The sequence below is a fragment of the Physeter macrocephalus genome, chromosome 16 (assembly GCF_002837175.3).
Source record: "Physeter macrocephalus isolate SW-GA chromosome 16, ASM283717v5, whole genome shotgun sequence".
In the NCBI taxonomy this organism is placed as follows: domain Eukaryota; kingdom Metazoa; phylum Chordata; class Mammalia; order Artiodactyla; family Physeteridae; genus Physeter; species Physeter macrocephalus.
This window is the reverse complement of record NC_041229.1, coordinates 63749479-63763098: the sequence shown is the minus strand read 5'-3', so window position 1 is coordinate 63763098 and position 13620 is coordinate 63749479. Positions and strand designations below refer to the sequence as shown.

Sequence of the window (13620 nt, the reverse complement as noted above, 5' to 3'; positions counted from 1 at the left end):
GGGGTGAAAGACAGAAAAAGGGATGCAACCTGCTTGCCTTCGCTGGGGATGAAAATTTCAAAAGAAAAACAACCACAGAAAAGTTATTTTCTCAGATTCTCCATTAGACAGCAACACTAGGAATGAAGACCCAAAGAGGCAGTCTCAGCCTGGGTGCCGTGGGGACGGGAGGGGCAGGGGCAGCCGAGGAGTGGTGCAGAGTGGGGAGCTCTGAGAGGGTGCTGGACCCTAGGAAGACATGTTTTTGTGCATGAGCTCGGTGTGGATTTTTTGTGATGTTTATTTTTTTCTGATTATCAAAGGAATGAATATATATACACACACATACATACATATATTGTGTGCATATATTCACAGGAGAAAATTAAATAAATACAGAGAAGCTCAAACATAGAACATTAAAATCCCTGAGTATGGTGTTTTGTTGCATCTGAGAATTGCTACTACCTTCGTCTCTGGAGTGATGCTGATGCTGCGTGTGGCTGGCTCCAGTCACCTGTGCCTAGGGTGGTGTGGGAAGGCCCTGTGCAGGTGTGTTCCCTTATAAGGATGTCTTGCTTGGAGGGCCAGGTGACAAGCACTGCCTGTATCTGCAGCTGGCCAGACCTGATGTTTATGAGTTCAGGTGGTCGTAGATACCACCTGTGCCCATGTTGGGCTGTCTTGTCCCTGGTGGCTCACCCTTGACATTCTGGCCCCCTTTTCCTTCACCTTTAAGCTGCTCTGAAGATACATTTAACCGGTTTTCAGTGAAATGAACAGTTTGTGCTGTGCTTCTGGGCCCAGCACTGTGCCAGAGAGGGACAGTCTCAGCAGTGCCCCAGGGGGGGACAAGTGGGCCACTGTCCTCCCAGGACTTGGGGCCAGGGGATCAGAGAAGGCCTGGGTTGGGCAGAACGGAGAAGGGTGTAGACAGTGTGTGCTGAGGTGAGTAGAGAAGCTGGGCTCACCCTCTCCGTTGAGTTCTCCTGAGGATCCGAAGTCTGTGGAATCACTTTCATTCCATCCACATTCCCCCTCCTAAGTGGAGATGGGTAAGTCCCATAGGTGGTTTTGGGGTTTGGGGACTATAGGACTCTGAGCTACACAGGACACTTTCTGGGTGCCCCGTGTCCTAGTATTTCAGGCTAGAAGTGCTGTTTGTCTTCACAAGAGGGACCGGGTCAAGTTGGAGGACGCCGCGAACGGGCGGAGCACGAGGCTCTCCGCGGGCCGGAGCGCCGCGGCTGTGCGGGAGCAGCGGGTTTGCGGCGGGGGCCTGCGCGGCGGGGGCCTCGCGGCCCGCCGGGCCCGCCCCCGCCAGGCTGACAGCCGTCCTCCGGCCACCGCGGCCGCGCCCCCTCCGCCCCGGCCGGGAGGGGGATGGGAGGGGGCCGGGAGGGGCGGCCCGGGGAGGACTGTGTGAAAATGAGGCCGGGGCTCGGGGGCCGGGCGGGGCCGGGCCGGGGGTGTCAGAGCGCGGCGGGCAAGGCGCCCGCACACACCTCCCGGAGCCGCCGCCGCGCTCGCCGCCCGCGCTCCGCCGTCTCTGCCCGCAGCCGCCGCGCCTTCCATGGGGGTCGCGGGCCTTGGCTGCCCCTGGGCGGCCCGGGCGCTGCTGCCCCTGCTGCTACCGCTGCTGCTGACGGCGGCCGTCCCGCCCGGTCGGGGCCGCGCCGCGGGGCCGCCAGAGGGTGAGTGTCCGGCCGCGGGGGCGCACCTGGCACGGAGGGCAGGGAGGGCGCCGAGAAGGGGTCCCGTGCCCCTCGCGGGGGCGCCCGGGGCGAGCGGGGCCGGGGCTCGGCTGAGGAGCTCCGCTTGGCCCCCATTCCCCTGGGGCCGCACCCGCAGGCCAGGGAGAGGCGCTGCCACCGCGCGGGCCAGAGGCCCAGGGCCTGAGTGCGCGGCCCGGCCTCGGACCCGGGGCTGATGACAGTTCCCGCCCCGGTCCCCGGGGAGCGCCTGCTGGGCAGACTCGCGCAGGCTGAGCGGGGAGCAGGGCTTTGGAGTCTCCTTGCGGAGATGGGGAAACTGACGGCTCCGGCCGCGGTCCATAGTGAGGTTATGGCAGCCGCGCTCCTTTCTTCTGGGGCCGGGAAGCTCTCCTGGGGGCTTCAGGGTCGGCTCCAGGGATTTTTCTATCTGTGGAACAGCTGCTGCTTGAGAATCTGGGAATACCCGTTGTGCACGAACTGGACTTGGAATACTTTCAAAACTCTTTTGTTTTTAATTAACATCCTGGAAGGGGTATCAGCCAGGGAAAGGCTTCTGCCAAGGCCGGTTTCCAGGTTGAGAGGGTGGGCAGCGGTGAAGGGGTGGAGGGGGGCACCATTACCTCTCTGCATGGTCTGAGGGTTCAGGATGGTGTTCTCAGAGCCCAGGGCGAGCTTTCCCCCCATACCCCAAACCCTGAGAAAGCTGACAGACATTGCTCGGTTTTCAGAGCATTTTTGCCAACTTGCTCTTTCCTTCAGTAGGCCTTTACCATCGCCTATTCATGTGCCAGCCGCTGTGCTTTGCCTCAGGGACACAGGTCCAATCTGTAATCAAGACACCATCTAGATGGGGAGGCAGGCAGGAAAACAGTGACAATGTGATATGTGAGCACATCCTGGGGGACACATCACCTACACTCTGGGGTCCTGGCAGGCTTCCTAGAGGAGGTGGATCTGAGCTGAGTCGTGAAGGCCAGTGGAGAGGGTATCCCATTCAGAGGGAACAGGCTGTGCCTGGAAACAGGGGCCTGGACATGGTCCAGTTCATCCCAGGGGCTCCCAAGCAGTTTAGCTGGTGAGGCATGAAGTGGGATGGGCTGGTGGGAGATGATGCTAGAGAGGGGCCAAGGCCAGGTCACCAGGGCTTGGGGCACCATATCAGGAGCTGCTGTGCTCTTTTGCAGATGTGGACGAGTGTGCCCAGGGGCTAGATGACTGCCACACCAATGCCCTGTGTCAGAACACACCCACCTCCTACAAGTGCTCCTGCAGGCCTGGCTACCAAGGGGAGGGCAGGCAGTGTGAGGGTAAGTGACTTGGGGACCAGCAGTGGGTGGGCCAGCAGGGGAAGCTCCCTACCTCCTCAGCTCTTGTTGTGGCCACTTGCATTGGTAAAAGTGCTTCAACAGCCCTCCCACCCCCACCCCCGGGTCACATCACCTACTCTCTGAATTGCACGTCAGAGCCTTAAAAAACAGGGAGCATCAGGTCTTCCCGAGAGCTGATCATACAGTTTTATCTGGCTCTGAAATGTCCTTTTGTCTAGCTTCTGCCAAGGAAAAGAGCTGCTTTAGTATCTTTTGGTCCCATTCAGTTTGGGGGCAGAAAGTCAACAGCCATGTTGATCAGGAGAGCCATGCTTGCCAGAACAGGGCTGATCCTGTTCCTCCCTGGGGCAGCACCCTTGCTCTGAAGTCTGAGTGCCAGAGTCCTGCCCTCCCCTGAGGTTCTGGTGGCTCCATCTTGTCCTTGACTTCGGGTGGTTTGGCGTTGTGACCTGCCAAGCGAGCCTGCCTCATTTGGAGCTGCAAGTTGCCCCTGGAAAGATGTGTGAAGGGATATTTTAAGCCCTTAGAGCTCCAGATCTGGGAGCCTGAAGTCTGGACTTTGCCATTTTGTGTTCTGGGCCATGGGGGATTAGCTCAGTGTCAGGAACTCTGCCGTTGAGAACTAGCTGCGGACTGGACTCTCATAGGAAGAGGCTGCTTGGGGCATGGAAACTGTGGCATGTTGGAGCTGTCAGGGCTCTTCAGGGAGCTCTGAGTCAGTCCTCTCCCTCGTGTTACTGATGGGGACACTGAGGCTCAGGGGAATCGGGAAAGGGGTTGTGGGCATGATCACACAATTAGCCAGCAGGTGAAAAAAAGTCAGATCCCCACTCTAGCTCTGTCCCTGACCCCACGTCTCTGCTGTTCACACAGCCTCCTGGTGTCCCTCTTTGGTTGGGTGAGAAATCCTAATAAATTTATGGTCTCCTTTGTGAAGGAGGAGCAAAACTCCTGCCTCTCCCATCAAAGGAGACGTGCTCCTGGTCAGGTTCGCCGCAAGTGGAATTGGTGGTCCATCCATAAAGCCCTTCTGTTTCTTCAGGCTCATATTTTCCCAGAGACAGACAGCCATCTCTCTCTCTATCTGCCCTACATCATGGGAGGCCAAAAGAGTACTCTCTCTGAAACATGTCTCTGCCAGTTCCTCCATACCACATCCTCACCGTATTAAATATTCTATTTACTGTACTGGAATTCACACATGTTGGTACCCTGTTTGGGGAAAAAAATGTTCACTTTTTCACTGTGACCTTCAGTCACTGTATGCTCTCTGGGGGTAGAAACCATGCCAAGTTTTCTTTTGGATAGAGTACTTATTTAGTAAATAATGTTGAATGACAAGTGGCGAGAGTTTGGCTATTCTTAGCTGTTGGGTTTGGCTTATCACAAATGAAACTGAATTGCTAACAGTTTAGAGTGAAAAGTCTATTTAGTTTAAAATAATTAATGATTGGCATCGCTGCTTTTATACCTTTAAATTGGTTTTAAAATAATATGTGATTATTGTTATAGAAAGTCAATACAAAACAATACAAAAATGTGTAAAATAGAAAAGTAAAGACCTTCCCATTTATCCACAGGTAATCACTATTAACAGGGAGCATATATTCTCCCTGTTAAGAAGGATTTGATCTTTTGAATACTTGTAGTGTTTATAAACCTAGTGAATAAGGATGTCCCTGTTTAGTTTGGATTTCTGGTACAGGGATCCAGAAATGAAAACTGTCTTCCAGGAAGAAAAAGGAAAGAAAATGGGGATTGCAAAGATTCAAAAATATAGATATTCAAGATGTAACTCTTTTATGTGTATTTCCTGGCTTATTAGTTTTTAAACCTCTTGGGTCCAATCTGTGGTATCTTTTGTGTTGTGATTATCACTGAAGTCACTTGCCCCTATTTAAGTTCAAGGATGCGAACTGGTTTGCTCAGAGTGAACAGAATTTTATCCTCCACAAATTTCTTCTGCCAAAATGTTGGAAAAATGAAAGTATGGGCCCTGAATAAGTATTTTTAAAATAATGTGATTCAGAAGTGGCTTTAGGTAAATGATGTTTTATGCTAAATGATCTTTGCTTATATCCCAGACTTTGGGGAGGGCATGTTTCAGTGGTCAGTATTAATTATATAGTCCTTATTCTCAGTTTAAGGAACTGAATCAGATTTAACAGGGATGAATCTAGACTTGGCCTTTGTATTTTTTGTTTTACTTTTTATTTTGAAATAATTTTAGACTTCAGAAAATTTGCAAAATTAGTGCAGAATTCTTCACATATGTCTGTCACTTATCTTACCCTAATGTTAACAATTTATATAACTGTAGTACAGTATCAAAACCAGGAAATTAACACTGGCACAGTATTATTAACTAAACTATAGACTTACTCAAATGTCACCAGTTTTTCCCTAACAGTTTTTCTATTTTTTTTCTTCCAGAATCCAACTCAAAGTCCCACATTACATTTAACTGTTGTCTCCTTTGTCTCTTCCATTCTGTGACAGTTCCTCAGTCTTTCCTGGTCTTTCATGGCAGTGACACATTGATGAGTACTGTTCAGTTCTTTTGTCGGCCTTATGTTTTCACATGGTGAGAAGTAGTATGGTAGGAACTGATGCGATAAGAGAACGTCCTATGTCTTCTCTCGATAAAATTGAGGTTACGCATTTGTAGTAATACAAAAGTGAAGCTTTCGGCAAAGCTGCTACAGAAGTGCTATTGTGTGCTTTTCAGTGCATCAGATCTGGGGCACATGATGTCAACATTCCCACTACAGGTGATGTTAATCTTGATCATCTGGTTAAAATGGTGTATTCTGGGTTTCTCCACTACAAAGTTACTATATATATATATATATATATATATATATATATATATATATATATATATATATCGGGGCAGATATTTTCAGCCTATGCTGATTTTAGCATCCAACTGTGGATCTTGCCTGCAACAATTATTACTGTGATATGTGACTCTTGGTAATTTTGTATTTCTCTAGTTCCTTACACATCTGTTAATTGGGATTCTTCTGTAAGGAAGATCTGTCCCTCCTCTTCCATTTGTTTATGCATTGATTTATGTGTTTATGTATTTATGCCAGTATGGACTCACGGGTATTTATTTAATTATATAGTTATTTATTTTTGGCTCAAGTTGTTCCAGCTTTAGCCATTGGGAGCTCCTTCACATGGTCTCCTGTGTCCTGTTGACATGGCTCCATCCTTTTTGGAGAAATTCCTAATTTTCTGGTACCACAAAATGCTCCAGCCTCAACCTGTATTTTCCCCTCCCCAGCCCTGGAATCAATTACTTCTCCGGGAGCACTGGTTTTCCTTTTATTGGAAAACGATGTATAGAAACCAAGATCTGGATGCTTGGTGTTTTCATTGTTACTGGGATGTCATTTCTCCTAGGCCCTCTCAGTGGACAGAGCTAGGAAATATATGTATGTATACTAACCCACACATACACACTTATCTATATTTATTCCTTGTATCTATCCATGTCTCTCTATATATTAAAAACAGTGAGTTATACTGATACTTCAGATTCCAAAACAGTACCACAGCATTCATTCTAACCTCCCTCTTGGCTTATTCATAACTTCTTTCTCCAACAGTGAGAAACCTGGCTCTCATTATCTGCAATATATGCACCTATTTGTTCAATCCCAGTATACACATAAAGTATTTACAGAATTACTACTCTATAATCCTGGGAGTAAAACGGATTTAATAATTAGGGTACAGTATTTGTGTACAACTATTTTTGTATTTGGCCTTATAACATCCAGTCAAGCTACTATTTTTCAAACATACTTAGGCTAGTACTTTTCTTCCCCATCCCCTTCAGTGTGGTGTGTTACTCATTTACAGTATAGTTAGGTTCATTTGTTTCTCTCTGTGTTCCATTTTTTAATCCCTTTTGTCACCCTCACTCTTGCTTCCTGGTTGATGTGTGTGTATGTAAAACGTCACCATGGTTCTGAGAGTCAAAGCAGTTCAAAAATTCAGAGAAGTGTGACTCTTTCCTCCTCTTCCTTTCCTGTTCCTGTTCCTCCTTATTTCCACCCCTTCTCCCACGCACCATGGGTCACCAGTCTCTGTGGTTTCTGGTTTATCCTTCCTGTGTTTCTTTTGCACAAGTAAGCAGCTAAATATGTATTTTCTTTTTAACTGCTTTACTGAGTTATAATTTACATACCATAAAATTCACCAATTCTAAGTCAGTGTACAAATCAATGATTTTGGGTAAATTAGTTGAGTTGTGCAGTCATCCCATAATACAGTTTTCAAGCATTTTCCTCATCACAGTAAGATCCTTGTTTCCAGCCCCAGTTCCAGGAAACCACTAATCTATTTCCTGTCTCTGTAGATTTGCCTTTTCTGGACATTTCATATAAATGAAATCATACAAGATGTGGTCTTTTGTGTTTGGCTTCTTTCACTTAGCATAATGTTTTTGAGGTTCATCCATGTTGTATCCTGTACTGGTAGTTCATTCCTTTTTATTGTTAACTAGTATCTCATGGACATTTGGGTTGTTTCTACTTTTGGGCTGTTATAAATAAAAATGCTTCCAAGAATATTCACCTGCAAGTCTTTGTGTAAACATGATTTTGCATTTCTCTTGATACATACCTAGGAGTAGAATTTCTGGGTCATATGGTAGATTTGTGTTGAACCTTTTAAGGAACTGCCAAGGAACCTTCCAAAGTGACTATGTCATCTTATATTACCATCAGCAATGTATGAGGTTTCCCATTTCTCTACATCCTTGCAACATTTGTCATTGTCTGTCTTTTTTATTATAACTGTTCTAGGGAGTGTGAAATGGTATCTCATTGTGATTATAATTAGAATTTCTTGAATAATTAATGATGTACATTTTTTTCATGTGCTTATTAGCCATTAGCATATTGTCTCTGGTAAAATGTCAATTCAAATCTCTTGCCCATTCTAAAGTTGGGTTGTTTGTCTTCTTATTGAATTGTAAGAGTACTTTGTAAGCCCTTTATAAGGTATGTGATTTGCAGATATTTTCTACCAACTTGTGACTTCTCTTCATTTTCTTAATGTCTTTTGAAGTACAAAAGTTTTAAATTTTCACAAAGTCCAATTTATTAATTTTTAGATTTATGGATTGTGTGTTTGGTGTTGTATCTGGTGTTGTATCTAAAAAAGCTTTACCTAACCCAAGGTCTCAAAGATTTTCTCATGAAAGTTTTATATTTTCTCTTAAAAGCTTTCTAGTTTTAGCTCTTACATTTAGGTCTCTGATGCATTTTGTGATTTTTGTGTATGGTCTGAGTTAAGGGCCTAAATCAACCTTTTTTGCATATGGATATCCAACTGTCTCAGCACCATTTGTTAAAAAGACTATCATTTCTTCCAATAAATTGCCGTAGCACTTTTGTCTAAAATCAAGTGACCATAAATATAAGGGTTTATTTCTGTACTCTGATTCTGTTCCAGTGATCTATTTGTCTGCCTCTATGCCTGTACCACACACTGTCTTGATAACTGTAGCTTTATAGTAAGCGAAAATCCCCCAAATCTGTTCTCCTTTTTTCAAAATTGTTTTCCCTCTTCTGAGTCTTTTACATTTGCATATAAATTGTAAGAAAAGCTTGTCAAGTTCTGCAAAAAAAGCGTGCTGGAATTTCGTGTGTGTGTGTGTGTATGTGTGTACCTCCTTATTTTTTACATGAAGATAACATACTACAGATACTCTTTTGCATTTTGATATTTTTTTTACTTATTAGTATATTCTAGAAATCACTCCAAATCAGTTCGTAGAGATCTATCTCATTGTTTCTTTTTTCTTTTGTTTTTTTGTGGTATGCGGGCCTCCCTCTGTTGTGGCCTTTCCCGTTGCAGAGCACAGGCTCTGGACGTGCAGGCCCAGCGGCCATGGCTCACGGGACCAGCCGCTCCGCGGCATGTGGGATCCTCCCAGACCGGGGCGTGAACCCGGTTCCCCTGCATCGGCAGGCGGACGCGCAACCACTGTGCCACCAGGGAAGCCCCTCGTTTCTTTTTAACAGCTGCATAGTATTCCACCAAGTAAATGTACCTTAATTCTTCAACTGCTTGCTGTACATGGGCATTTAGGTTATTTCCAGTATTTTGTAATTACAAATGCTGCAGTGAATAACCTTATGCATATTTATTTTTCTGTTGTTGGAGATTGTTAGATGTGGGATGGCTGATTAAAAGGTAAATGCATATTTCTCCACACTAAAGAAATAGTGCTTGTGTGGTTTACTTCTGTTTTACTCCTCAGATATTGATGAATGTGAAAATGAACTCAATGGAGGCTGTGTCCATGACTGTTTGAATATTCCTGGCAATTATCGCTGCACTTGTTTTGATGGCTTCATGTTGGCTCATGACGGTCATAATTGTCTTGGTAAGGAAAACGGTTGGAAATGGTAATTCTCCTTTACCTACCCTCCGGCACCTCCACCCCTTTCTTTTCTTTGACAAAAACATACTCATTAAAAGAAAAATGGGATCAGAGACCTTTGTTTTCTGGCTCCCTAGAAATCACACTCCCTGATAGAAAACCAGGTTAAGTGTTTTAGTTTTTATGTGATCATTCATAATATAAATGCTCCATTAGTCCAAGGAGGTGGGTGGACATTGACATTACTACTTATTGATTTTCTGGCATTGACTTGTTACTTTTAAGATCTTTGGTCTTGTGTTAAAAGGGTCTTGACTTATAACCATTTCTTCAATGGTAAGTGTCTCTCTTCCAGAATCATGTAAAACTACTTGTCCTGAAGATTCCACATGTGTACTTGGATCTCAGCCATGTAGATCCTCCTCTTTTTTCTTAAAAGAGAGAGAAATTCAAATAGAAACCTTCCATTAACATCCTCCTATTATTCCACAAACCAGAAACATCTGTTGGAGTTTCAGTCTCTGAGTTAGGGACTGCAAAGAGTATTGTTTACATTGGTTCCTTATGCCAGGAATAAAACAGAATTTAAAAATAGCAAGCAGTTGGATAGGGTTGAATGTTGGATGGTCTTAGAAGATGCAGCACACCTGGAAGGCAAGTGTTTGTGGTCTATTTGCACTTTAAGACTGGTGTTAGCAGTGGTATAGGAGGATATGGGACCCAGATGGCATCAGATTCCTTTGACACTGATGATCCTTCATGTGGTTGACCCACTTATATCCACTTGACTAACCAAGGAGCAGCTTGAGCCAGGCCCTGGCTCTGTGGGGACAGCTATTCAGTTGCTCCCTTGCTGTGCAGTGGGAATGGCCACTTGATCAAATGCTTTGAGATCAGCATAAAAGTCACTAAATGAGTACAGGCAGAACTTGTATTTTTCGTGTTGGGGAAGGAGAGTATTTGGGACTAAGCCCTGATATGACCTTTATCATGTCACCTGGAGCCCCATCCTGATGTAGACTCTGTCCCTTCCTGTCTGAGTCCTGTGTGAGAGGTCATGCACTGTTCAGACCGCTTGGCCTTCTAAGCCTGCAGCTATCAGGAAGAACTGATTGAGGGCTGGGGAGTCACTAACCCCTCTGCAGACTTTCTAGGCCATTAGCACCACAAAAAGACACATTAGAGAGACAATCCTGAGAGCAGCAATAAATTGAGATTAATTAAAAACTTTTAAAAAAAGAAAGAAATCACTTTTAGTGTGTAATTTGTTGAGAAGCATACAGTGTGGTTTTTTTTAAAAAACCCTTTTCTAGGGGAAATCACTCATTTCCCTTTGATTAGCCAATGGCATTTTGAGGATTTGTATTTGATGGAAGACCCAGTCATCACAGTTGTGTCCAAACCCACAGCTTGGAGGAAGTATGAGCTTCCTAAGAACAAAAAGTGGACACTTTCAAGAGTTAAGGACCTGGGCCAGCTTGGGTGGGGGTGGTTTGGAGTAAAGGCCTGAGGCCCCAAGTCCTTCCTGGCCTGGCTGCTAACACAGGTATTTCAGCAGAGTATCTCCATTTCCCCTCTTTGGGGTCTCTTTGTGGGTTTGGTAGCAAGGGTCTGCCTTGGAGAAAAACCCTGAGCATCCACTGAGTATATCTGAAGGGGCTAAGGATTCTATGAAAAGGAAGGCATGAGAAAATACAGTGGTACATTGAGAAGAGCAGGAGCAGCACACATAGAGACTTCGCTGCCATTCGGAATTGAAAGAGCAGAAGCATTTTGTGACAAGAAAGGAGCTCAGAGCCAAAATTTTTTAGGAGGGACAGTTTCCTGTGTTCTCTGGGATGACCCTTACCTCTCCCCGGCCCCCTGACCGCACAATTATCCGTTGATATATTAGCCAGGATATGCAGAGTACAAACACCACTTAGCTCTGGCACTGGACCCAGAGTGCTCGGAGATCCTGGGTGCCTGTGAGCCTGAAAAACAAAATGCAGCTCTTCCACACAGCTCAGCCCACCTGAATTCAGCTTCTATTTATTGAATGTCTGAGAGCACAACATAGCTACTAGGTCCTGTAGCACATTGGCATCACTTGAGAAGTTTAAAATGACACCACTGTCCAGGTCTCATCCAAGGCTAGTTAGATCAGTGTCTTAGGAGGTGGGGTCCGGACATCAGGGTTCTAACATGCAGCCAGGGTTGTAAAACACTGTTTTACATTCTGCAGAAACTCACCAGCCTAGTGATACACATTTGTGCATGTGAATTTTTGTATTAATTCAATCAGAGTGCATCACCCAACTTGATACATTTCTAATTGCTTTGGAGAAAAGGAATAGTGGGTTAAACACGGGGTGGGACAGTGCGGCTCAGAGGGGAGCACACCTTTACTTAGAACCAGGCCAGGATTTGGTGTTCAGGGAAACATCTCTCCTACTCACCCCAGGCCTCGCTGTGGAACAGCGGGGCCAGGTGTGTTCCAGCACATCTCACCCTCTGGAATGTGCTCCCTTCACCCTTTGGCACAGACAAGGGCAAGTCTGTTAGGCTTCAGGGGATGGCTTAAGTCCCATCAGTTTAGAAAGGCATCTGCTGGCTAGTGTGGGAGGATGGATGACTGTAAAATCTGAAGCTTGAAACCAGATAACAGATATTTAAATGTGAATGTTCTTGTTACGGATGCCCCCAGGAGCTAGTGACAGGCACATGGGAAGTCAGGGCTAGAGAAAATAAATTGCTTTTACATCAGCCTTCTCCTTGAGCTTCTGTCATATCTGAGATTTTTCTAGAAGTTTCCTCTTTAACTCTGGTGATGCTGTGCTCTCCTGCTTGTTTGTTCATGCATTGAAGAGTTAATATGTGCCTGCAGGTTCCAGGGCTATGCTAAATTAAAAAAAAAAATCTGTAGAAATCTGTCCTCAAGGAGTTTGCAATCTAGTGGAGATGCATAAGTAAAAGATTTTGAGGAGTCAAAAGGTACAAATTAAAAAAAAAAGATTTTGAAAATGCATGGTGGTAAGTGTATTGATGGAGCCGCGCACAAGGTAGTATGTGACACAGTGGAAGGAAGGTCCCCTAACCTCGCCCTGGGGGCATAGCACTGGGGCAAGGCTCCCTCGCTCCCTGCTGATGTCTCCTTTTCTGGGGCTCCTGCTTTCTCCTCCTGCTACCCCTAGTGTTCTCCAAATCCTACCTCTGGCCATCTCCTTTCTCTCCCCTTCTCTCCCTTCCTACACTCCTGCCTTTGACTTTCTCATCTGCATCCACCACTTTATCAGGACACCACAAGTAAGTGGTTTTCAAAGCTGTCTTTACACCAGGCTCAGGCTTCCCACAGCCTGTTGGAGCTAGCCCTGAATGTCAGCATCTCACACTTACCACCTCCCTGCCCTGCCGGGGACCAACCACATCTCCACACCCAATTCTGTACCCAGCACTGGTCTTCCCCATGTTTCTCAGCCACCTCACCCCATGTCCACATGGCACCTTGTCCACAGTCCCCTTCTATTTCTTCCATCCTAGGCATCCCCACTGCCAGGCCCCAGGTCCGGTCCCCTACTAGCGCCATCCATGGCTATTTCAGGCAAACGTGTGAAGCTGGACTTCCAGGCTTTCAGTTCTTCCCCTTCCCTGTGTCCTTCCCTCAGCTGCTGCCTTATCCTTCCCAACACGAGGGGCTGACCATGTCACCCTGCTCCAAGGGTTCCCAGTTGCCTCTCAAATGAAGTAGGAACTTCTTTGCTATTCAAGGTCCTCTGCAGTGTGACCCAGTCTATCTTCCCAGCTCTGTCTCCTGTAACTTCCCTGCACGTACCGTGCTTCAGTCAAATTGAATAACACTCTGTTATCTGAACATACTCTGTGTCTCCCAGCCTTCGTACTATGCTCACACCCTTTCTTTTGCCTAGAATCCCTTCTCCTGATTTAAAATTGAATAAACACTGCAGAGCTCATACCTTCATCAGCTTTTCCATAAAACCCATCCCGATACCCACAGCCAGAGGTGACTTCTTTCCTTTGTACCACCATTTACCTTATCTCACAATTACTTGTACAGTTGTCTCTTTCCCTCTGCTGAAGGAGATGCTCCAGAGCAAAGGAATTAGATCTTACTCATCTGTGTTTTATTGTCTCCTCTAGCACTGTGCTTAGGAAAGAGAAGGTGTTCAATAAATACCTACTGAACTGATCATCC

General features: G+C 45.8%; 1 protein-coding gene across 7 annotated transcripts in view; it reads left to right on the top strand.

Annotated features, from left to right (window-relative positions):
* The first annotated feature begins 1471 nt into the window (after positions 1–1471).
* The window catches only part of SCUBE2 (signal peptide, CUB domain and EGF like domain containing 2), an 80702-nt gene continuing 68553 nt past the window's right edge, over positions 1472–13620 (top strand). For 3 of the 7 annotated variants that reach the window (XM_028500824.2, XM_028500826.2, XM_028500822.2), the window contains exons 1-3: positions 1472–1673; positions 2879–3001; positions 9306–9431. In XM_028500824.2, the coding sequence (XP_028356625.1) occupies positions 1553–1673; positions 2879–3001; positions 9306–9431 (370 nt within the window). In that variant the 5' untranslated portion in view covers positions 1472–1552. The remainder of the gene's footprint in view (positions 1674–2878; positions 3002–9305; positions 9432–13620) is intronic. The other 4 variants (XM_028500825.2, XM_028500827.2, XM_055078701.1 and 1 more) reach the window with 2 other exon arrangements.